At 35.1% G+C, this 25407-nt stretch overlaps 1 protein-coding gene across 5 annotated transcripts in view; it reads left to right on the top strand.

Annotated features, from left to right (window-relative positions):
- Nucleotides 1-25407, top strand: part of SANBR (SANT and BTB domain regulator of CSR) — a 58984-nt gene that overhangs the window by 1683 nt on the left and 31894 nt on the right. For 3 of the 5 annotated variants that reach the window (XM_073897671.1, XM_073897670.1, XM_073897672.1), the window contains exons 2-11: nucleotides 2415-2573; nucleotides 9299-9485; nucleotides 10285-10378; nucleotides 12302-12540; nucleotides 15816-15874; nucleotides 18082-18242; nucleotides 20365-20451; nucleotides 20560-20670; nucleotides 22719-22842; nucleotides 23454-23606. In XM_073897671.1, coding sequence (XP_073753772.1) covers nucleotides 2424-2573; nucleotides 9299-9485; nucleotides 10285-10378; nucleotides 12302-12540; nucleotides 15816-15874; nucleotides 18082-18242; nucleotides 20365-20451; nucleotides 20560-20670; nucleotides 22719-22842; nucleotides 23454-23606 — 1365 coding nt within the window. In that variant the 5' untranslated portion in view covers nucleotides 2415-2423. Of the gene's footprint in view, nucleotides 1-2414; nucleotides 2574-6663; nucleotides 6798-9298; nucleotides 9486-10284; nucleotides 10379-12301; nucleotides 12541-15815; nucleotides 15875-18081; nucleotides 18243-20364; nucleotides 20452-20559; nucleotides 20671-22718; nucleotides 22843-23453; nucleotides 23607-25407 lie in introns of those variants that run through there. The other 2 variants (XM_073897674.1, XM_073897673.1) reach the window with 2 other exon arrangements.

The raw sequence follows: 25407 nt of genomic DNA, 5'->3' as shown, positions 1-25407 counted from the left end.
CTCTGTAAAATCTATTTTCTTTCTTTTCTTTTCTGGCTCAAGTGGGACCAAGCCCTGAGCCACCTCCAGGCAGAGGGCACCAGAACCGAGTAAAGCTGTGGGACACAGTCCTGGGTACCCCAAGATGGGTTTTTAATATTTTTCAGTTAGTTTTTGTTTTTATTTATTTATTTTTAAGATTTTATTTATTTATTTGACAGAAAGACACAGGGAACACAAGCAGGGGGAGTGGGAGAGGGAGAAGCAGGCTTCCCACGGAGCAGGGAGCCCGACGTGGGGCTCCATCCCAGGACTCTGGGATCACGACCTGAGCCGAAGGCAGATGCTCAATGACTGAGCCACCCAGGCGCCCCTGTAAAATCTGTTTTCAGCTGGGCTCAAGGAAGTGTTTTACAATTATTAAACTGCATTTTATTAAACTAAAATCAAATTGACCCTTGAAAATGTGAGGGTTAAGGGTACTGATCCCCCACAGTCAAAAATACTTGTATAACTTTCAACTCCCCCAAAACTTAAGTACTAATAGTCTACTCTCGACCACAAACCTTACTGATAACATAGTCTATTTTTTTTTTATTTAAAAGATTTTATTTATTTATTTGACAGAGACACAGCGAGAGAGGGAACACAAGCAGGGGGAGTGGGAGAGGGAGAAGCAGGCTTCCTGCTGAGCAGGGAGCCCGATGCGGGGCTCGATCCCAGGACCCTGGGATCATGACCTGAGCCGAAGGCAGACAACGACTAAGCTACCCAGGTGCCCCACGTAAACAGTCTATTAATACATATTTTGTATATGTATTATATACTGTATTCTTACAATAAACTAAGCTAGAGACAAGAAAATGTTATTAAGAAAAGCGTAAGGAAGATCAAATACATTTACAGTACTGTACCAAAAAAAGTCTGGGTATAAGTGGACTTGCACAGTTCAAACCTGTGTTGTTCAATGGCCAACTGTACTCAGTAACAGCTATTATGTGTTCTTCCTCTGACCCTCCATGGCTCCCCTCTGCTTTGGCTCTCAGTAAGTGATATTAAAGTTATCTGTTTGACTGCTAGTATCCCTCACCAGACCATAAATTCCTTGAGGATGGGGACCATGCCATATTTATTGACTCATCACATATCAGAACTGCATCTATTTGGGACGCCATCTAGAGCCTTTTTTTTAAAGATTTTATTTATTTAAGAGTGTGTGTATAAGTGGGCAGGGGGTAGAGGGAGAGGGAGAAGCAGACTCCCCACTGAGCAGGAAGCTCCATGCAGGGCTCAATCCTAGGACCCCAAGATCATGACCTGAGCCAAGGGCAGATGCTTAACCGACTGAGCCACCCTGGCACCCCTTATTTATGTATTTTAGGGACAGTATGCATAGGGGTGGGGGAATTGGCCCAGAGGGAGAAGGAGAGAAGCAGACTCCTCACTGAGATCATGAACGGAGATGAAATCAAGAGTTGGACTCAACTGAGCCACTCAGGCACCCCTAGAGCCTTTTTTTCTTGGTGATTCTATTGCCTGAACATCTTGGACACCCTTGGTAGCTGGATATGTTATTCAATGGCTCCTGGATTGAGCTAGAGGAGGATGTAGTGGGCAGGGTGTGTTTGGATGTGTAAGGATTAAATCTTACTCGTCAATTGTCATGTTTTTTCTGAAGACAAGAAGAAAACAATCCAAAAAAAATTGCTTCAGATAGAAATAATACTAATTATAATTGTTGATAGAATGTCCCAGCATTTATAACTAATAATCACATGACTCAATGACAATGATTATGCTTATCCTATAATGTCAGATTAACTTGTTTTTAAGTTTCATTTGTTTACTTTAGTAAAAATTAAATATACTCAGCCTTCATTGTTTGTAGCATGGACATTCACTCACAGAAGAATAGAGCAAATATTGCTTAGGACTAGAATGAAATTACAATTCTTTTTAACCAGGTTTGTTTTGTTTTGTTTTGTTTTAGTTAAACTCTACTGTCCATGAATTGCTAATCAAGGTATAAATCAAGCACACTTAGGGATTTTTTAAAAAAGATATATTTTATTCAACCTTTCCCCCCAGTGTTTTATTATAAAAAATTTTAAACATATAGCAAAGTTAAAAAAAAGTTGTAGTGAACCCCTGTATACCTACCACTTATATTCTACCATTAATATTTTATTATACTTTTTTATCAGATAATTTGTCCATCTGTCCATCCTTTGTGTCTATCCATCCACCAATCCATAATATTCAAATGCTATAATACTTGAAGAGATTTGAGCTGTATATTCTATTTATTTTAGGTCAGTTTTATTTTTCCTTTATAGGTAGCATATAATTCTTAGGAATAAATTATAACTGATTTATAATATTCAAAAAACACTTGGATTTCAGATGTAAATATATCTATTTGTCTTTATTTCTAGTTCTAAAAGATGAGTCGTGGATATTCAGAGAACAACAATTTCTTGAACAATAACAACCAAATGGTTTTGGACATGATACTTTATCCATTAATTGGAATCCAGCAGACCATCAACTGGGAAACTGTGGCAAGGCTTGTGCCTGGATTAACACCCAAAGAGGTAAATAACTGTCCCCCAGATTGCTCCTGGAAAAATCAGAAAATGATCAATTTAAAGAAACAGCTACTAAGAAAGGAAAAAAAATTCCGTTTTACATATTCGTATGCATGAATTCTGAATGTGCATATGATATGATTTGACTGGATACAAACTACATAAATTATATATTAACCCATGTGGTATGTTTAAATTCAACTGTTTATATAACAACTGAAAATTCACTAATACCTAATTTTAAGTAACAGAACTGATACTGTAAAATTATGCATAGATAGATTTTTGTAAATCAAATTATATGTTTGTTTGTTTTTAAGATTTTATTTATTTATTTGACAGAGAGAGACCAAGTGAGAGAGGGAACACAAGCAGGGGGAGTGGGTGAAGGAGAAGCAGGCTCCCCGCTGAGCAGGGAGTCCGATGCGGGGCTCGATCCCAGGACCCTGGGATCATGACCTGAACCGAAGGCAGACGCTTAACGACTGAGCCACCCAGGTGCCCCTAATTAGAAAACTTTGAAAATTGTAAAATTGCAACTTTGACGGCTCACCAATACAAAACAGCATCAGGCTGCATGTGTAGCACTCACATCCACTGTGATGCTAATACATAGGCACAAACATTTGAAAACCTCATTACGTCTTTTATTATTTATTTATTTTTAAAATATTTTATTTATTTGTTAGAGAAAGCACAAGCAGGGAGAGTGGCAGGCAGAGGGAGAAGCGTGCTCCCTGCTGAGTAAGGAGCCTGAAGTGGGACTCGATCCCAGGACCCTGGGATCATGACCTGAGCCAAAGGCAGATGCTTAACCAACTGAGCCATCCCAGCATCCCTCTCATTAAGTTTTTTAATATAGTCAAACTGACTGAGACTCCCAGGCACCCCCACCATCTTCTCTTGCAGCCAAGCAAACCAGTACCCACAAGAAATTACTTGCCCTCATTTATGTTATAGGTCTTTGTGAAATGATGAGGGAACTTTTTTTTTCACTACCTAATTTATACTTTTTCAAACCTTTTGGTTAAGTTTTGAAACTTGTTAAGTTTTTTAGTTTTTGATGTAGTGTTCCATGAGTCATTGTTTGTGTATAACACTCAGTGCTCCATGCAATACATGCCCTCCTTAACACTTGTCACTGGGCTAACCCATCCCCCCACCCCCTCCCCTCTAGAACCCTCAGTTTGTTTCCCAGAGTCCATAGTCTCTCATGGTTCGTCTCCCTCTCTGATTCGCCCCCTTCATTTTTCCCTTTCTTCTCCTAATGTCCTCTATGCTATTCCTTATGTTTCACAAATGAGTGAAACCATATGATAATTGACTTTCTCTGCTTGACTTATTTCACTTAGCATAGTCTCCTCCAGTCCCACCCATGTTGATGCAGAAGTTGGGTATTCATCCTTTCTGATGGCTGAGTAATATTCCATTGTATGTATGGACCACATCTTCTTTATCCATTTATCTGTGGAAGGGCATAAAACTTGTTAGGTTTTAAAATGGGGCAAACCTGTTCAACTACTGTTCTGACTTTTTATTGTGAATATCTTCAAACATCTAGAAAAGTTGAAAGAATAGTACTGCCACCCCTATATCCTTATATAGATGCCCTATTTGCTTCATTTCTTTATGAAATTTTTTTCTGGGATCCTTAAAAGTGTCAGACACCATGACACTTCACCCCATAGACTGCATCATACATCTCCTTAAAATAAGGACATTATTTCATAACCACAGTACCATGGTTTAACCCAAGAAATTAACAATAACTCTGTCATATCATCTAATATTCACTGTGTATCCAAATTCACCCAATTGTTGAATTATTTTTTAACTAAAATACAACTAAATGTGAATTTTAAGTAGTGTTAATTTTTATTTTTATTTTTTTAAAGATTTTATTTATTTATTTGAGAGAGAGAGAATGAGAGAGAGAGAAAGCACATGAAGGGGGGGAGGGTCAGAGGGAGAAGCAGACTCTCCGCCAAGCAGGGAGCCCGATGTGGGACTCAATCCAGGGACTCCAGGATCATGACCTGAGCTGAAGGCAGTCGCTTAACCAACTGAGCCACCTAGGCACCCAAGTAGTGTTAATTTTTAAATAATTCTTTAAAGTTTATTTATTAGAGAGAGAGAGCACATGCATGAGCACACAAGAAGGGACAGAGGGAAAGAGTTTCAAGCAGACTCCCTGCTGAGCCTGGAGCCACTGCAATGTAGGCCTCAGTCTCACGACCCTGAGATCTTGACCTGAGCTGAAATCAAGAGTCAGATGCTTAACTGACTGAGCCACCCAGGCACCCCTAAATAATTTTTTATTACTAAACAAAACCTGTCCTTAAAGAACACACACACAAAGGAAATAAGTGAAAAATCAGAATGAGTCTGACCCGATCTAAAGTAAGTTGTTAACACCTTGTATATATCCTTTCAGATACTTTTCTTTCTTTCTTTTTTTTTTTTTTTAAGATTTTATTTATTTGTCAGAGAGAGAGCACAAGCAGGGGGAGCTGCAGGCAGAGGGAGAAGCAGGCTCCTCGCTGAGCAAGGAGCCCAATGTGGGTCTCAATCCCAGGACCCCAGGATCATGACCTAAGCCGAAGGCAGACGCTTAACCGACTGAGCCACCCAGGTGTCCCTAGATACTTTTCTATACATAAAAGTATTGTTAAGATGGACATACAACAAACATACTGTTTTGCTGCTTGCTTTTTTACTTACCATATTATAGACATCTTTATGTGTCAGTTAACAGACTTCTATAACATTTGAGCTATGAGCTATATCATAATTTATTAAACCAGTCCCTTTTGTTGGATATGTAAGCTATAATTTCCAACTTTTGGCTACTACAAATACCACTGTTAAAATATCTTATTCTTCTAAAAAGAAACCAAACTTACTCTTCTTTCCTTAGGGGATAATGCATTTTTAAGGCTTTTGTTACATATTGCCGACCAGAAGGGCCATCAATGTTCTATTCCAGTCAACATGGCTGAGTCTTGATCCCTGTACTTTTTATATCACATACTATTTGTGTGTGTGTGTCTTTTCAAAAGTCTCATTTATATATATTTTTAATACGTGTTATCTCATTGCAGTTTTAATTTAAATCCTAAAGAGGTTGAACATTTTATATTTTATTGTACCATGTCCTTTTTCTATTTGTGAATTTGTTTTGTTACTAGTTTTTTTAAAAGATTGTATTGATTTATTTGAGATAGAGCCGAGAGAGAGAGAGCGCGCGAGCGCATGAGCAGGGGGGGAGGGGCAGAGGGAGGCGCAGGGAGCCCAACACGGGGGCTTGATCCCCAAACTCAGGGATCATGACCTGAGCCAAAAGTCATACAGTTAACTGAATGAGCCACCCAGGTATCCCAATGTTTTGTTACTAGTTTTAAATAATGGTTTTCTAATATTAAATATATTAACCCTTGATCTAGCTTTTATCAGTTTTTTTAGCCTATTAAGTTATTAAAAATAGTCTCACATACAAATGTTTAAAAGTTTAGAATGTTTAACGTAAAATCTATGAATCTTTTATTTTGAAATCTGCCTTTTTTATCCTGTTTAGAAAATCCTTCTTACCTGAAGGCTATGTATACTACCTAGTCACCTACATTTTCCTGACTACTTTTATTTTCTACATTTAAATCTTAACTTCACCTGGAGTTTATTTTAGTTTTAACTTTTTTCCTAATGACTAGTTAATTGTCTCAACATTTATTGAATATTTCACTCTTTTTTTTCTTTTCAGATTTTTTATTCAAATTCTGGTTAGTTAACATAGTGCAATATTGGTTTCAGGAGTAGAATTCAGTGATTCATCACTTACATACAACACCCAGTACTCATCATAACAAGTGCCGTCCTTAATACCCATCACCCATTTAGCCCATCCTCCCATCCCTTCCCTACATCAACCCTCATTTTTTTCTGTATCTTTAAGAGTCTCTTATGGTTTGTTTTTCCTCTCTTTTCTTTTTTTGATCCCTCCCGTATGTTCATCTGTTTTGTTTCCTTTTTTTTTTTTTTAAGATTTATTATTTATTTTAGAGAGGGAGCGCTTGCACGGAGCAGAGAGTGGGGAGGAACAGAGGGAGAGGAAGAGGGAGAAAAGACACCCCACTGAGCAGCGGCTGCTCCATCCCACAACTGTGAGATCATGACCTGAGCCAAAATCAAGAGTTGAATGCTTAACTGACTGAGCCACCCAGGTGCCCCCATCTGGTTTGTTTCTTAAATTCCACATATGAGTGAAATCATAAGCTATTTATCTTCGACTGATTTATTTCGCTTAGCACAATACTCTCTAGCTCCATCCACATTGTTGCAGATGGCAGGGTTTCATTCTTTTTATGGCTGAGTAATATTCCTGTGTGTGGGTGTGGGTGTGGGTGTGGGTGGGTGTGTGTATGTGTGTATACACCACATCTTTATCCATTCATCAGTTGATGGACATTTGGACTCTTTCCATAGTTTGGAAAATAATTTCATTCTTTATTACTGGTTTGAAATTCAAATCTTTTTCTACATTTACTGTTCAGATCTATTGATCTCTTTATCTAATCCTGTTGATAGTTCTATGTTCACTTATTTTCAATATTGCTTTAATATCTGGTAGACAAAAATCTTGTGTGTGTTTTTTTAAGCTTTTTGAATGTTCTCTCAATCTCCTGGATTATCATTTTTTTCCATTTTGACAATGATGTGTTGATATTTTGAAAGTAGAAAAAGGACAGATTAAGAGTTTTCATGTGTTTAACTTAGCTGAAATAATGTATCTAATTTTTCCAAAGAGACTGTACCATCTTACATTCCCACCAGAAATATCAAGACAGTTCCAGTTTATTCAGATCCTTGTCAACACTTATTATCTGTCTTTTTTATTATAGCCTCCCTGATGGGTATGAAGTAGTAATTCGCTATGATTTTGATTTGCGTTTTCCTGATGGCTAATGATGTTCAGTATCTTGGCATGTGCTTATTGGCCATTTATAGATCTTCTCTGGAGGAATGTCTATTTAGATCCTTTGCCCATTTTTAAATTGGGTTGGCTTTTCTTTTCCAAAACTTTTTAACATTTTATTTTTAGTTAATCTCTACACCCAACCATGGGGCTTGAACTCACAACCCTGAGATCAAAAGTCACATGCTCCACCAACTGAGCCAGCCAGGCACCCCTTGTCTTTTTGTTATTAAGTAATAATTCTTAATATATTCTAGATGCAAATCCTTTGTCAGATATATGACTTGCAAATATTTTCTCCTATTGTGTGTTGTCTTTTTATTTTCTTGATGGTGTCCTTTGAAGCACAGAGTTGTAAATTTTGAGGAGGTCTGGTTTATCTAATTTTTCTTTGTGGCTTGTGCTTTTAATGTCATAGCTAAGAAACTATCACCTAATCCAAGGTTATTTTCTCCCAAGAGTTTTATACTGTTAGCTCTTATATTTAGTCTTTGATCTATTTTGAGTTAATTTTTGTATGTGTTTTAGGTAGAGGGTCCAGCCTCATTCTTTTACATATAGCTATCATGTAACTTTTGTTTAAACACGAACATTTTTTTAAAAGATTTTATTTATTTATTTGACAGAGAGAGACAGCTAGAGAGGGAACACAAGCAGGGGGAGTGGGAGAGGGAGAAGCAGACTTCCCTCTGAGCAGGGAGCCCGATGTGGGGCTTGATCCTAGGACCCTGGGATCATGACCTGAGCTGAAGGCAGACGCTTAATGACTGAGCCACCCAGGTGCCCCCACAAAGAACATTTTTTTAAAGGATTTTATTTATTTGTTTTTCAGAGAGAGAGCGAGCACAAGCAGGGGGAGCGCAGGCAGAGGGAGAAGCAGGCTCCCTGCTAAGCGAGGAGCCTGATGTGGGACTTGATCCCAGGACCCTGGGATCATGACCTGAGCTGAAGGCAGAAGCTTAACTTACTGAGCCACCCAGGTGTCCCAAACACAAAGAACATTTAACAATATAATTTAAATTATTTATAGTTCACTTCTTTGTTTAAGCAATCATGTATTCATTTCAAAATTCATAATTTTCATTTTTTAAATATTAGAAATTGCTGTAAACCTTGTTAGATAAGTCTACACTCATTTTCCAATATAGCTATACACTTTACTTTCTGTTACAAAAAATAAATTCATTTTGAAGGAAAAACGGATTCAATAAAACCATTTATGTTTTTTATCTTTATCAACTGATAATAAATACAGACCACAGGGAAATATGGTTGATAAAGGCATTTTTCATTTTCCTATAACAGCATAAACATATTATGCCATTGGGTTAAAGCATATTTTAAAAAGTTCTATGGGCTCTGGGGTGTCACAGTTGGTTAAGCATCTAACTCTTGGTTTTGGTTTAGATAACGATCTTAGGGTCATGAGATCTGGCTTTGCAGGGCTGCTTAAGATCTCTTTCTCCTTCTGCCTCTGTTCCTCATCTCCCCCCCACCACTACCCCCACCCCCTGCTTGCACACATGCACATATACTCTCTTTCTCTCAAAAGAAAAAGTTCTACACTGAATTTTAAGAAAGAAAAAATGTCAGCAGCTTTTGTATATTGAAATGTGTGCTCATTTTCTAGGTACTACCCAGCAGATTAGAATTCACTTGTAAAAAATGATTATAGAAAAATATCATCAAATAGAAGGCAAGAAAATAATCTTATTTTTTAATTAAGAAAGACCTGCATTTCCTTCTTTTTATGTCATTACAGTGTGCAAAAAGGTTTGATGAATTGAAGAGCAGTGGAAGTTCCCCTGTTGACAACCAGTATAGTCCTCTAATGGCTGCTGGAGAGAGTCCTGTGGAAACTTTAGCCACATATATCAAATCCTCCCTTCTTGACATGCAGGGAGAATTTCAGGAGACTCCGGTTGGTCAAGATGCAATTTCCAAAACCGGTAAGGCTTGAAAACAAAATGCAGTGCTTGTCCTTATGATAATTTGCAAAATATGCAGTTCAGTCAACTTTTCTTTATGTATTTAAAGGCTAATATAAACATTGCTAGGAAATCTATTAGGATTTGTATCTTTCTGATTTTTAGAAATGTATCTTTGCTATATTTGAAAAATGTTTTAATGTTAATATACAGGTCAAACACTGTCACCAAAAAAAGCTTTTTATTATATTAAAATTTACTGCTCCAGTCTGTTAGCCTGATTATGTCATAAATTTAAAAAGATTTGACCTACAATTTCTACTTAATTTTTTTTACTGAGAAAATGTTGCTTGTTCCTTGTATTATCTACCCTTTATGTAGTCAATATTAGCTTCAAATGACAGAGTGGCAGGATAGAAAAATGTTTTCTGCAGTTGGTGAAATAATAACTGATTGTAGAAATCCTGAGTGTAGTGAATGATTTAAATGTCAGCAGCAGCAGTCGGAATACTGATATAAAAATTTGCTTCAGAAAGAGAGAACTTTGTTGTTGGCTTTTGAACACTTGACCCCTGTCTATTCACACCACATCATTTTTTAAATTTTCAGTATAATGTTAGCAATGTGTGATCCTTTTTTTCTACTGTTTATTCCATATACGTTTAGAAATATTAAGGGAAATGGCACCTAACAGAGTACCATCTTTACCTAGCCTTGGAAACCGTGCATTTACAGTATAACCAGTAAGTAAAAACCCATTCTCAGCTAGAAACGCTAACCTCCCCCTTTGTTTTTGTATGTGTTTTTTTCTGTATTTAAGGAAGACATAGTATAGCTTCCACAAGGAATTGTTCTTCAGAAAGTGAAAATTGTACTACTCGTAATGGTGGAGAAAAGACTGAAGAATCTGAAGGGTAGGAGGCTGGTTCTTTGCTAGATAAGATTTAATATGAATATCAACTTTAAGTTATAAAATATATGATTGGTGATTGTATATATCAGTTACCATAATTTAGGAATTTCACATTACACAATTGTTCAAATTGTTGGAATAAAGGGTAGTTCATTGAACTATAACAGTGAACTATAACAATTGCTTGATGGCTAAACATACGGCTTATTCATGTTATAATTAAATTGGGTTACAGTTTTCCATTTTAAAAATTCATTTTCGTATTTGTAAATATTAGGAATAACCTCTACTAATATAAAACTTTGAAAAGCAAATTTTAAAACCCAAAGAAAAATCCCTTCCATTAGTTCTCCAATTTTATGAAACTAGATGTGTATTTTGGAAACCGTCTCATTATAGAAACATTTAAGAATTAGAATGCACCTTTCAAGATATTGCAAGTTTTGTTTTGTATATTTTACATACAGTAGATGAGACATATTTTAAGTATTCACCGTGATGAGTTTTAACAAATGGGTACACCATGTAAGCATCACTCAAATGAAGATATAGAATATTTTCATATCTGAAAGTTCCTTTCTGTATTTTCAGTTCTCATAGTTTCTTTTCTAACAGTTTTATTCATATATAATTCAAATACCATAAAATTTATCCTTTTGAAAAAAGTTCTGGAGATGGATGGTGGAGATGATTGTACAACAACGTGTACTTACTGCCATTGAACTGTACACTTATAAGGGCTAATATGACAGATTTTATGTTATGTGTATTTCACCACAGTAAGAAAAATTCCCCTTTTGAAGTGTATAGTTCAGTGATTTTTAATTTATTCACATAGATTTTTAACCGATAGTTTGTGTAGCACTAAAATTTATCAGATAATTTTTTACTGGAATTATCTAGTATTTCAAAAGCCACAGAAACATTATGCTTCATTATACCAGCCATTACCTGTTTATATTTTGACTGTAATTTCTTTGGAAGAACAATTTGCAAAGTTATTTAAATTCCTTTGACTTTGACAAGAATGTTGGTCAATAATCCTTTTTCTGGTAGCCCAGTTTTGTTTCAATTGTAATTTTATTAGAAAGTTATGGAGTTCCTTTGAACACATTAAATTCATATTCTGTTTATTCTCTTTTGTAATGATGTGAAGGTAGTTGTGGATCACACTGATACTGCTTTTTGAGGTGATATAATTTTCAAGGGAAAGTAAATTCAAGGAGTATATAATTTTGAAGCAGTCGAACGTTCTGATGGATTATCTAAACTTATTCTTAAATTATTTTTAAATATGCTAATAAGCATGTTGTAGTCTTAAGAATCCTTTAACTACATTTACTAATTTATATTTGATGAATGCCTAGGAACAAACTTTCTTGCTGTTAAAAATAACTAAGTAGCCATGCTAGTTTTTTGATTCTTTAATGAATGATTTTAACTGTTTTTCCTATTTATTAAAAGTAAGAGAATTTTAGTATTTAATCTTTACTCATCATACCCATAACCATATAAAAGTGCCATTTTATGTTCTTCGTCAGAATTAGAATGTATTATTTAATTTTTCTTTGTGAATTGGTATTATTTTTTAAAATTTTGTTAACTTATAACTGGAAAAATAAACTTTAAACCATGTAAATTAGAGTCCTATAATAAAAATATTTTTGTTTTTCTAAGCTCTAAAGTTATTAGGCTTAATAATCTTAAGGTCAATAGTTTACCTAAAATTAGTCAAAATCTAAGATATAGATCAGATTAGCAAGACACTTAAATGAAAAATTCTGAATGTCAAACCCTATAAAATTGATTTATGGTCAAAACTTCCAAAAACATCTTGTTCTCGTACTTCCAATAAATGTCAGTATTCTTAGCTCCTCTTCTAGAACTCTAATAATTTCATTTCTCTGTAACGTTTTTTATGAAGGCCAAACATGGTGATCCATGTATGTGATGAAGCAAAAAACTTGAAAGAAGATTTTATTTGCCCACGAGATCTTTTGATATCAGAAATGAAGTACTTTGCTGAATATTTATCTATGGATGCCCAGCGCTGGGAAGAGGTGGACATTTCAGTTCATTGTGACGTTCACATTTTCAACTGGTTGATAAAATATGTTAAAAGGAACACTAAGGAGAATAAAGATTGTGAGATGCCCACTTTAGGTAAAAGACAGTCTATTGCTTATTTTGTAGTAAAATTTATGTGTCACCTGGTAGTTGTTTCTGGCCAAACATGCAATGTGGGAAATTATTTGGACATTCGTATTTGTGCTCAGATTAGTAACCACCTTTTAGGAAACTGATACCTCATCCTTTTTTAGTAGATTATAGTGAATGTATGGCAAGTGAACAGGTCTCTAGATTAGCAGTTCTCACTGTATGGTACATGGACCTCTGGAATACTAGAGATCTTTTAGAGGATTCACAGGGTCAAGACGATTTCTATTATAGTACTAAACCGTTTCTGTCTTTTTCTCTGTGTTGACATTTATTCAGATGGTACAGAAGTAATAGAGGAGAAAACTCTGGGAGCTTTAGCACACATCAGAGCAGGGGCACCAAACTGTACTGGTAGTCACCATATTCCTCAATTCCACGTGCTCATAATTAAAAAGGAAAAAAATAAAAAATTCACTCTCACTTTAAGAATGTCCTTGATGAAACACTGAAAATTATTAATTTTATTAACTCTTGACCCTTGAGTATGCATCTTTTTCATGTTCTGTGTGATGACACGGGAGGTGCACTCCTGCTGCACACTGAAGTGTGATGGTCATCTGGAAGAAAAGCACTTGTGCAGTCGTTTGATTTGCAAACTATAAACTAGCTGCTTTTTAAAAAAGAAAACCATTTTTCCTTGAAAGAATGGCAAATTATGGTTATTCAAATTTAGGCATTTGGCCGATATTTTCTTGAAAATGAATTAAGGGAGTTGATCAACTAAAGGGAAACAACTGACAGTATCCATTGTCAATAATAAAATTCAGGGTTTCAAGTGAGATTTGGAGTATGGAAAACTTTTATCTGCTTCCGTGTGCTTGACAGCTTCTCCATATTTAAAGACTTTCTTTTTTTTTTAAGTTTTTATTTATTTATTTGACAGAGAGACACAGCGAGAGAGGAAACACAAGCAGGGGGAGTGGGAGAGGGAGAGGGAGAAGCAGGCTTCCCACAGAGCAGGGAGCCTGATGTGGGGCTAGATCCCAGGGCCCTGGGATCATGACCTGAGCTGAAGGCAGACGCTTACCTGCCTGAACCACCCAGGCACCCCTATTTAAAGACTTTTCTGATGAGACTGGTGGTGATACTAACAAATGTGATTTATATATATATATAGAAAATACAATGAAATGTTTCAACATTTGGAAGGTCCACATAACTCAGTGAACCAATATTTTACAAATGACCAATGCGTGTTAAAATCATGCATGGGTTAAAGATCCACTCAAAGTGTAAGATAAATCATTTGACTTTGAGATAACAGAACAGGAGAAGTTCATTGATACGACTTCAGATTCCATTGCAACTAACCTTTAAAAGAAACTACCAGTTGAGTTTTGATGTAACATCAGAGAAGACTACCCACAAATTGAATGTAGAAACAGATAGAATCCAGTTGCCTTCTATTAAGTCAGACATTGAAGAAATTTGCAGAAAATGTCAGTGTTACTCTTCTTGCTAATTTGTATTTTGGAAAATATAGTTATTTTTCATAAAATATGTTAATATGTAATGAGTTTATTATTCTTTTAAAAGGAATTAAAAAATATTTTAAATTTTTCCTTGTTTTAATTTATGATATGGCCGGTACTGATAGATATAACCCATCTAAACAAAAAAAGAGGTCTTAAGATCAAAAGTTTGGAACCAGTGTTCTAGATGGAAGGAAGAATAATTACTAAGTAATCTTTAGTTGGGTATAGACTTGTATAGGAAATCACACTTGTGGTTTAATAAAGTCTTTCTGGGTACTAGAGTTTGCTGTTTATAGCAGTACCAAAATATTTTTTTAAATCTTGTTAGTAAATCTATAGCGACAATATAAAAATTTTCTGAAGAAACTTATAATTTATTACATTTTAGTGACCAAATTAATGTAAAAAAGGTTCTAGTGGCTCTTAAATAAAAATTACAAGATTGCCAAATAAAAATTTTCAGCCAGAGTCCAGAGATTCCAGATCACCCAGATATGATATGTATATGTAAAATAAAAAATCAAATTATGCAGACAGAAAAAAATATTGTTTGATCCAGCATATTTATGCATATAGTAAAGGTAAAAGAAGTGGAGCAAAACCAGTCACTCTGTAATCAGCTTCAAACGTAGACTTTTACAAAAGCAATCTTTAGGGGCACCTGGGTGGCTCAGTTGGTTAAACATCTGACTCTTGATTTCAGCTCAGGTCATGATCTCGTGGTTGTGAGATTGAGCCCCACGTTGGGCTCCGCACTCAGGGAGGAGTCTGCTTGAGATTCTCTCTCACTCTCTGCCCCTCCCCCTACTTGCGTGTGCATATGTGTGCTCTCTAAATAAATAAATACATAATATTTTTAAAAATAAATAAAAGCAATCTTTATTCTAACCGGGAAAACCACCAAAATGCTTAATCAAATCTCTAATAATTCAGACAATGGGTCTTAGCTGGAATGGACTATATTACACTTCCCAGAAAGAATTTTCACTAGCTCCCTCCTCCCTTCACCATTGCTATTTGAGAGCCTTTCACCTGGAAGTAATATTTAAACAAAGATTAGGGTTACTTATTTTAGTCGCTGTCTGCATAGTCCTTTATTTAGAAGGATTGTCTTAGTACTATAATGCTAAAAATCATAGTAGTTTTTTTTTTCTTAAATATACCTCATAGGAGATGACTTAGGTTTACCAAAATAATAGTGTTAGCTGGCATTCTCCTTTCCCTGGTTATGCCTCTCAAGGCCCACCTCAGCCTGCCTTTAGGAAGTAACTTAGCACTTCTGCAATAGTAAATTTCATATTATCTTTCAGAATCTTTTAATTACATATCTGTTCGTAACAAGCATTGTACTGCTTTTGAAATAACTTCACTAATAACAAGTGCTTACATTAATCATTTAGATTTTCTCACGATTATTTTTTTATGTGATGAATTATAGTCTCAATTTTAATTATCTTTTTCTCTGATTTAGTTGAGAAAAGTTTGCATGTGTCATATCTTTAGCTGGAATCTTTTTACTTGCTATGAATCTAATTCCAGGGCAGATTTAATATGTGTTTTTTCTATACCCTATATTTTAACACTGCATTTTCTTTCTTTCATGTATCTAAGCTATATGATGTAGTAAGGTTATACTAAATTGCTCTTGTAATGTAACATTCTCTGTTAAGGTGAGAAGGAGCCTGTTCTGAGGAGGTTGAGGTACAAATCAAAAGGAGAATTTAATTTTTTTCTTTTTTTTAGAGCCAGGAAATGTCATTTCAATTCTTATTTCTTCAGAGTTTTTGAAAATGGATTCATTGGTAAGTATTATTAAAAGATCCAAGCTCTTTTCAGGGTGCCTGGGTGGCCCAGTTGGTTAAGCGTTGGCTCTTGATTTTGGCTCAGGTCATGATCTCAGGGTTGTGAGATTGAGCCCTGCATTGGGCTTTGCTCTGGGCGTGGAGCCTGCTTAAGATTTTCTCTGTCTCCCTCTGCCAAAAAAAATCCAAGCTTTTTTATTCACCTGTGCTTATTTTAACATACAACTGGATTTTTCCTTTAAGTGTCTAGAAATTTTTAAGACATCTTACTAAAATAGTTGTTAATTCAAGAGTGTGATTCTGTAACTGAACTAATAGGAGTTTGCTCTTTGGTGAGTTACTTGGTGAGATACTACATCAGGTGGAGTTGTCAGACAAAGGAAACTATTTGCAGCAAATAAGGAGATCAGCCGTTACTCTCCAAGCAGGGGTGAGAAGTTCCTTTATTTAGGGTTTAGGATGAATATTCATAAAGGGGAGCCCTGTCATTGCAGGTAAAAGGGGGGGCATAAGGTACAGGCATCCTATGCTATGTTAGTGAAGCTTGGGTTCTTCCCAGGGTGGATACTTTAATAGTATAATGAAGCAGAGGTAACTGGAAGAGGGGAAGGGGCTACGGGCATAAACTGGGTGGTGTCATGGGCTTGTTATCTCCATTAAGAAATGCACGGCCTTGCTTACTTTGGAACCAGCACTGGGAGTTTTTGCCACCAATTTGTTGTCTCTGATACGGTCAGGCTATTTCCAGGCCTGATGGAGACTGTTAGTTTTTACATTCCCTTGATTCCCTTAAAATTCTTTACTGAGGTCTTTGTATTTCTTTATAACTCTGACACTTCCTAGGAGGTTCTGCAAGAAGTGTGTTTGGGCAAGTAGGGCACAGATCACAGAAAATAGCTTGGGGCCTAACATGACTTCTCTTGTGTCAGGAAAGCTTTGTCTGTCTTTCCTAGTCTCGGGACCCCTAACTCTTTCTGTTTACAATTCCATTAGAATAAACTCTTGTTCTGTGGGGAGGGGGTTAGACTACTATGTATCATTAGTATATTATGCCTATAAAGCAAACAATTTATCTTCAAGGAATAGCTTATTGTTGTGTTAGATGAAACTAAACAATTAGCTTTAGTCCAAGAGGGATTTTGCTTTAAAACCAAATTAAGTGAAAATTAATTGGAATATATTTGTTTCACTAAGTAATTTCTTTAAGCATGTTTTACTTATTTGTGTCTTTCATTTATAATTCAGTGAATTAAAAACAAATACCCAACTATTAATATAACTGTATGTGTAAACCAGATGCTCATGTCTCTTAAGAGTAGTTGATAAAATGTAAAAGCACAATGTATACATGCACATATCAGGCTCTGACATTATATTTGGTTTTTTTATTTAATAAATTTCTTAATCATTCACATGTTTATATATGTTTGTGTTAAGGCAGAGTACTCCTTTGCTATATTAACAGATGTGAAATTTGTTTGATTATTTGGGGTTTTACTAGTTCTCTGTATTCTTCCTACTCCTTAGTTGTTCCCCATTTAGTTGTATTAATTGCTTCAGGGTAGGGTTACAGAAAAAAGCAGAGATGAGAAGAGTCCTTAACCTTCGAGTTTTGAAGTCTAAGCCCTAAAGCATAATTTTTATGCCAGAAACAAAATATTTGGAAAATACATGATTAGCCAGTGCTACTTTTCCCCAAAACCCAAATCCACCTCAAAAAGTGAATAAATATACCTCAGGTTGGAGAAAGGGGAGGAAAGTCAGGAAGCAGGCACAACACAACTGAGAAAACCCTGAAGTGACTAAAATTCTATTTTAGCCACTGCGAGAAATAGAGGCTTAGTTATAGGAAGCCTATAATTCCTATAGGCTATAGGAAGTCTAGTTATAGGAAGTCACATATTTTATATACTGGAGTTTGTGGACTAAGATTTATACCTGCCACAATTATGAAAGATGCTCATTGCATTATTGTTTAAAATATGCTAAGAAAATTGAAAGTTATTTTCCTAGCTCTGTATGTGTACAAACATGGCCTGCTGGCTTACTTTGGAACAATATAAATTAACCCAGATAGGCAAAATCCAGTTAGTACCTAGCAATCCGTGTATCAAACTTTTAATGAATTTTATCTTTGAAAGGTATTGACATGACATCATCCTTTATGCCACTCTTCAACATTCATTTTCTATTGTGTGTTTTTTTAGGTTGAACAATGTATTCAGTATTGCCACAAAAATATGAATGCCATAGTAGCTACCCCATGCAACATGAACTGTATTAACGCAAATCTTCTTACACGTATAGCTGATCTGTTCACACACAATGAAGTTGATGATTTAAAGGACAAGAAGGATAAATTCAGAAGGTAATTTTTTAATTTAATTTTTAACCAAATATTCCTGTTAGAAGAAATACATTTCGATTTCATTTTAGTGAAATATTCTATTTTTAGAATATTTTTAGAAATATTTCTATTTGGGGCGTCCAAGTGGCTCAGTCGTTAAGCCTCTGCCTTCTGCTCAGGTCATGGTCCCAGGGTCCTGGGATCAAGCCCCGCATCAGGCGCCCTGCTCTGCGGGGGGCCTGCTTCTCCCTCTCCCACTCCTCCTGCTTGTGTTCCCTTTCTCACTGTCTCTCTCTCTCTGTCAAATAAATAAATAAAATCTTAAAAAAAAAATTTCTATTTTATTTCAAATGAAGTAAAATTTATCCATAGCCAATGGCTCTAGATAAAAATTAGTACTTAAATTATTTTGTATAATGTACATATGAGCATATTGTGTTAGTGAATTATGTTAAAAATTATTAAGATAGGCCTTATTATAAAGAGGAAGAACAGTATGAGATGAGATCAGAGTGGTCATATCAGTTAGTTAAGTGCTGATTAAGTCTTGGCAAAGAGGGTATACTTTATTTTAATGTGAATGGGAGCATAGGAGTGGCATGATCTGATTTGTTTTTAAGACATCCTCCTGGTTGCTCTGTGGACGATAGACTGCAAGGATGTAAGAAGCAAGGAGACCAATGAGGAGCCTAGTGCAGTAGTCTGGTGAGAGATGAAAAGGTTTGGACTAGAGTAAGAGCTGGAAAGAAGTAGATGTATCTAGAGTGTGTTATTAGAGAGATCCGACTGATTTCAGATAGAATAATGTGGGGAGAGAGAGTATCCTAGGATAATTACTAGGTTGAGGTTTAAGGAGCAATTCAGTGGATTATAGTGCCATTAATAGAGAAGAGATTGGGGTGACGGGAATCAGAATATGGGTTTGGGTCTTGTTAAGATTATTTGGTATATTTAATATACTTTTGGGACATCCAGGTAGGATAGCAGAGATAGGTGGATATATAAGTCTGAAATTTAGGTCAGAGATCAGAGCTTAAAATAGAAATACAAGAGTAGATAGATTTGAAACTGTGGAACTGGGTGAGATTTCCTTGCAAGACCATTCTTTCTCCACTGAATTGCAGTGGCACCTTCACTATAAATCAGGTGACTATGTGGGAGATGTCTTTCAGAACTCTCCATTTTGTTCTGTTGATTTCTTCTTCTTTTTTTAAAATTGAAATATAGTTGACACAGAATGTTACATTAGTTTCAAGTGTACAACATAGTGATTTGACAACTCTACGCATTAAGCAATGCTCACCACAAATGTAGCTACCATCTCTCACCCTATAATGCCCTTTATAATACCTTTGACTATATGCCCTGTGCTGTGCCTTTAGTCCCATGACTTACACATTCCATAACTGGAAGACTGTATTTCATACTCTCCTTCACCCATTTTGTCCATTTCCCTACCTCCTTCCCCTCTGGCAGCCATCAGTTTGTTCTCTGTATTTATAGCTCTGATTCTGCTGTTTGTTTATTCATTTGTTTTTTAGATTCCACATATAAGTGAAATCATATGGTATTGGTTTTTCTCTATTTCACTTAGCATAATGCCCTCTGGGTCCATTCATATTGTCACAAATAGCAAGATCTCATCCTTTTTACGGCTAAGTAATATTCCATATCTTTTTTATCCATTCATCTATCAATGCACACCTGGGTTGTTTCCATATCTTGGCTATTGTAAATAATGTTACACTATTCATTTAACCCTCATAAAACCTTGTGAGTTTATAATTATTAACCCCATTTTATAGATGAGAAAACAAGGTTCAGAGAGGTTAAGTAGTTGCCAAAGATCATATACCAAGTTATTGGTAGACCCAGGATTGTTACGTTTTCAAGTTCCTCAATATTGAATATTCCAAACAAATATTCCTGTGAAAATACATTCTTGATTAAGCATTTATCATTAGGTTTATTTACTTAGAACACTATAAATATATCATAAATTCCCAAAGAGAGTCTCTCCAAGGATTTATTAATTTTATTTTCTACATATGCAGATAGGTCAGCGTTTATTTTCATCACTCTCAAGTAACTTTAGTAATGTAAATAATAGAAAATTAATTTGTTGGTCATTTGTTGTTAATAGTAAACTTTTTTGTAAGAAGATTGAGAGACTTTTTGATCCTGAGTACTTGAACCCAGATTCTCGGAATAATGCGGCAACGTTATACAGGTACAGTGATGTGGGTTTTTTTGGTATTCTATACAGTGCAGCTAAATTGTTTAATTTTACTACATCTTAAATTTTCTTCTTGGATGTTTTTGTGTCTTTGTGTTATAGATGCTGTTTGTGTAAGAAACTTTTAACAAAAGAAACAGAAAGAAGAATTCCTTGCATTCCTGGAAAAATCAATGTGGATCAACATGGAAATATTATCTACATTCACATAAGGTGCAGTGAAAATAAAACAGAGTTTTTAAATGTGAATTAATAGTGTTTTTCTAAAAACATAACTAGTTTTACACGGTATAGGATAACACTTTTTTCTGAATGTGATCCAGCTTTGACTTAGAAAGATGCTTTCAGAACAAAGTTTTGTAAAAGCTGTATTTTGTTTACTGAGTAAATTTCATGATATTTTTAAACTTTAAAATATTAAAAATTATTGTGCATTAGTCTTGAAAGATATTCTGTCAGTGCCATTAAAATGATTTCTTTTACTAACTGATTTTATTTATACACAAATGTTATGTTGAATTTGACAGAGAATCAAATTTACTTTCACGTAAATTTTGGTGAATGAGGAAATTGTCTTTAAAATTGGATATTCCATAATCTATTTATTCTTCATACTTTGTCAGTATTCCATCAATATATAGTCCTCTTTTATTCCCCTTTAAGTTCAAAACCAGTTCTCATTCTCAGTTGGGGGAAGAGTATTGTAAATTGGTGTAATATCTCAGAAAAGCAAAAATTCTGAAATGTATATATTCTCTAAAAATATAAAAATAAAAATAAATAAATAAATTCCTACTAGGAATTTATCCAAAGAGGTAATGTTAGATTTGTGAAAGCATTCAACAAGAACACTTATTGCTATATTGTTTGAGAGGGAAAAAAGGGGAAACATCCAAATGATTAAATGAACTAAAATATATCCATGTAGTGTATCCATATAAAACATGCCTAATCAATTCTTAATGTGCAGCCTTTGAGAATATGTTGTAGAAGTATATATACTTATATAGCAAGTTGTTAGGGGTGAATTAAGTGAAGAAAAGTCATAAAACTAGAAACATTCACTAAAATGTAAACTGTGGTGTTACCTTTAAGTGATAGTATTATGGATGCTTTTAATTTTGTTCTTTTTTTCTATGTTAAAAATGTACAGTACTTTTGTAAAGGAAAAAACAGTATAAATGTTAAGTTTCATATTTTAAACATTAAAACATAAACACATTTGACCCTATTATTAATAGCACAGTCATGCTTATTTTTAAAATACTTTTTTACGTTTATTTTTTAGTAATTTCTACACCCAACATGGGGCTTAAACTCATGACCCTAAGATCAAGAATCACATGCTCCTCTGACTGAGCCAGCCACGTGCCCCTCACCATCATGTTTAAAATATTTCATTTTTCTCTTCATACAATAATTAAGGGAATCTTCATTAGTTATTAAGCACCTGGGGTTTTATATGTTTTTTGTCTTGAGACTTGATTTCACCTTTTGGAAAGCACTTCCATTCTTACAGCAATAACTATTAACTATGTGAAAAAAATTGATATTGACTTCAACATCCATTTTTGTTGTTTTATTTAAAGTATTTTCCTGTAGGTCAGATGTTAATGACATTTTTTTCAGTTGTCTTTAATTAAAACAGATTTGCCTATGCAATTTGTAATAATGTCATGACATTTTGTTATTTGTTGAATAAGGACAAGGTAGCAAAAGTTCAAACGATTAAGGGACTTGGAAAAAAATAAGAACTTGAGTTACATATGGACATAGCAAAGAGGGTTTTAAGCCTTTGCTATTTTTAAGTTTATATTAACTTCAAAATGTGTGTTACCAAGACCTGATTATATATTACTGTATTACTCAATTACTTGAGAATGCCTTTTGAAAATAATATAAAGAAATGTTTAGAATCACTAATGATTAGTAACCTAGAATAAGGGTTCTGTTTAGCATCATCATCCCAACTGCTAGCCTGCTCAAACCATATTTAAAAGAGCTTAGCAAAATAATTTATCTAGTTTAGCAAAATAATTTGGCATTCAATCTTTCATATCTTTTTCTGTTATCCACAGAAAAAGAGAATAAACAAACTCCCAAATGAAATTTTTTCTACTGTTCCATGTAGTCCATCCCACAGCTATCATTGGGGGAATATTTTTGGAAATAAGCCACAAATTTAAAAACATTTGCCTAAAACAAATTGTTTATATTACTTGCTTGTAAAACAATATAATATTTGAGGCTCTTTTCCCCAGGGATAAGACTTGGGATGTTCATGAATATTTGAATAGTCTTTTTGAAGAATTAAAATCTTGGAGAGATGTATATTGGCGCTTGTGGGGAACAGTCAACTGGCTAACTTGTTCAAGATGTTATCAGGTGAGCTTTTTTTTTTTCTTTTTAATATCTTGCTCTGCAAACATTCATAGCAGACCCTTTTTTTTTCCTTAAGATTTTATTTTTAAGTAATCTCTACATCCAATGCGGGGCTCGAACTCAACCCCGACATCAAGCATTACATGCTGTACCAACTGAGCCAGCCAGATGCCCGGCATAGCAGGCTCTTTTAATATATGTTGTTTAATTAGTATGTTTGGATGTGTTTGGACAATATCTTACATCTTTTTAAAGAAACTGCTGGCAAAAACAATGGGACTATGAAACATTGCTTGCATCTGGTTTTGTTTCTCTTACTATCTTCATCCTCCTTTTTATTTTCATCGCTGAAACAATCATACCTTGCCTAATTCTTAGAAAATCAACAGGTTTTAAGTGACCAAATCTGTTTTTTCAGTGGAAAAAAAAAAAATCCTCTCCCTCCACTCCTTCCCCTCATGCTCTTTCTCGCCCTCTCAAATAAATAAATAAAATCCTTTTTAAAATTTTTAAAAAATAATGGAACATACATTATGTAGTCCTGAGTGAAGTTTTTGGGATGTATAATTTCATTGTGGGAATAATAATTGATTTTATATATTTCTTTTATTCAGGCTTTTCTCTGTATAGAATTTTCACATTGTCAATATCACTCAGAAACAGTGGTTTATCCTACTGCAGCAAGTTCACTGAGTACTATTGGTACTGGTATTTATCCCTGCTGTAACCAAAAGGTTCTTCGGTTTGATCCCATGCAGCTTACAAAGGTAAATTTTGTTTTTTGTTGTTTGTTTATTTTAAAGATTTTATTAAAAAAAAAAAAGATTTTATTTTTTTAAGTAATCTTAACACCCAACATGGGGCTTGAACATACAACCTCAAGATCAAGAGTCTCATGATCCACCAACTGAGCCAGCCAGGTGCCCCTGCAAAGGTAAATTTTGGATGCTGCCCTTTTGTAGTTACAGTGCTCACTAACACTTATTTAATATTTTCCCCTTTTATTGTTTTTAAAGCATAAAGATTATACATTCATATAGGAAAGACTTCAAACAATACAAAAATAAGTATAGTTAAAAGTAGAAGTCCATCTTTACACCACTCCCTTGTTCTGCATCTTTTCTCAGAGGCAGTTAACAGTTTCCTTTTAGACTGTGTTTTATACATTTCATTTTTTAAAAAAATATTTTCTTCCCTTCTCTTTTTTTTCTTAAGATTTTATTTATTTGAGAGAGAGAGAGAGCACAAGCAGGGGGAACAGGCAGAGTGAGAGGGAGAAGCATGCTCCTCACTGACAGGGAGCCTGACGCGGGGCTTGATCCCAGGACCCTGAGATCATGACCTAAGCCCAAGGCAGACGTTTAACTGACTGAGCCACCTAGGCGCCCCTGTTTTATACATTTCAGGCACAAATTTATGCAATTTTTTATATTGGAAAAAGGATCATACTGTTCATATTTTCTGTAACTTGCCCTTTTCAATCAACAGTATACCTAGATTATCATTCTGTCATTTCTTTACTGCTGTGTAATATCTTAAGCCGTGCATATATCACAATTTATTTAACCATCCTATCAATGAACATTTAGGTTGTTTCCAGATTGATGGTATTATAGTGTTGTAATGAATGTCCTTGCACATATATCTTGGTACAATATGTGAGTATTGCTGTAGGTTAGAGTCCTTGGTCACTAACACTTTTGAAAATGTTATGTAATTAAACTTCATCCGTGGAGCGAAAGAACCTAAAGCTCTTCCTCCTCCTTATCCATACAACAGTTATTTATAAAGCACCACAGTTGTGTCACACAATGTGCAAGGCAGAGAATAATCTAATTTCTGTAAAATTAGATAGTTTCTCCCTTCATGGAATTTATAGTTCATGCAGTAGTATCAAAATGGGGGGGCGGGGGAAGCATGCAAAGAAATGTTTGAAGAAGTATGCAGGGCCATAAATGTCTATAATAGGCTGCTCTGACCTGGGCATTGAAGTCAAGGAGTTGGCATTTGGTTGTAATCTGAAGGGTGGGTATGAGTATGTGAGGCAAAGAGGAGGGAAAGAGCACTTCAATCTGAATACCAAGGCCAAAAGGAATACAGTGAGTAAGAGAGACTGAACAAAACTGCCTGTTAGAGAAAACACACGTAGTTTAAGGAAAGGCTGGTGAGGTAGATAGGTGTTGGGTCATGCAGGGGGAAGACCTTGTAGGCCATGTTTTTTCTTTATTTTGGGTTTTGAAGATCAGTTGCAGTGTGGAGAATGGCTTGGGAGTATTAAGTATAGTCAGGTATGAGAGGAGTTACTGCATAGTCTTAGGATGATAGCTTGGTCTAAGGTTGTAGAAATGAATTTAGTATTTAGGAGGTAAACCTGAAATGGCTTGATGGATTATATCACAGAGGAAGAAGTCCAGGATAACTCTGTTTCTTGCTTGTGCTACTGGATAATGGTAGTGCCGTCTACTGAGGAAACAAGAAGGGAATTGGGTTTGGAGAGAAGCTCATGAGTTCTGTTTTGGACATTTTGAGATTGAGGTGTTTTAGAAGACAATCAGGCAAAGAGTGTTG

Source organism: Callorhinus ursinus, unplaced genomic scaffold (assembly GCF_003265705.2).
Source record: "Callorhinus ursinus isolate GAN/ISIS: 27379988/994484 unplaced genomic scaffold, GSC_fseal_2.0 scaffold10, whole genome shotgun sequence".
Taxonomy (NCBI): domain Eukaryota; kingdom Metazoa; phylum Chordata; class Mammalia; order Carnivora; family Otariidae; genus Callorhinus; species Callorhinus ursinus.
The sequence above is the reverse complement of the archived record's forward strand: the minus strand, read 5'-3'. Positions and strand labels throughout refer to the sequence as shown.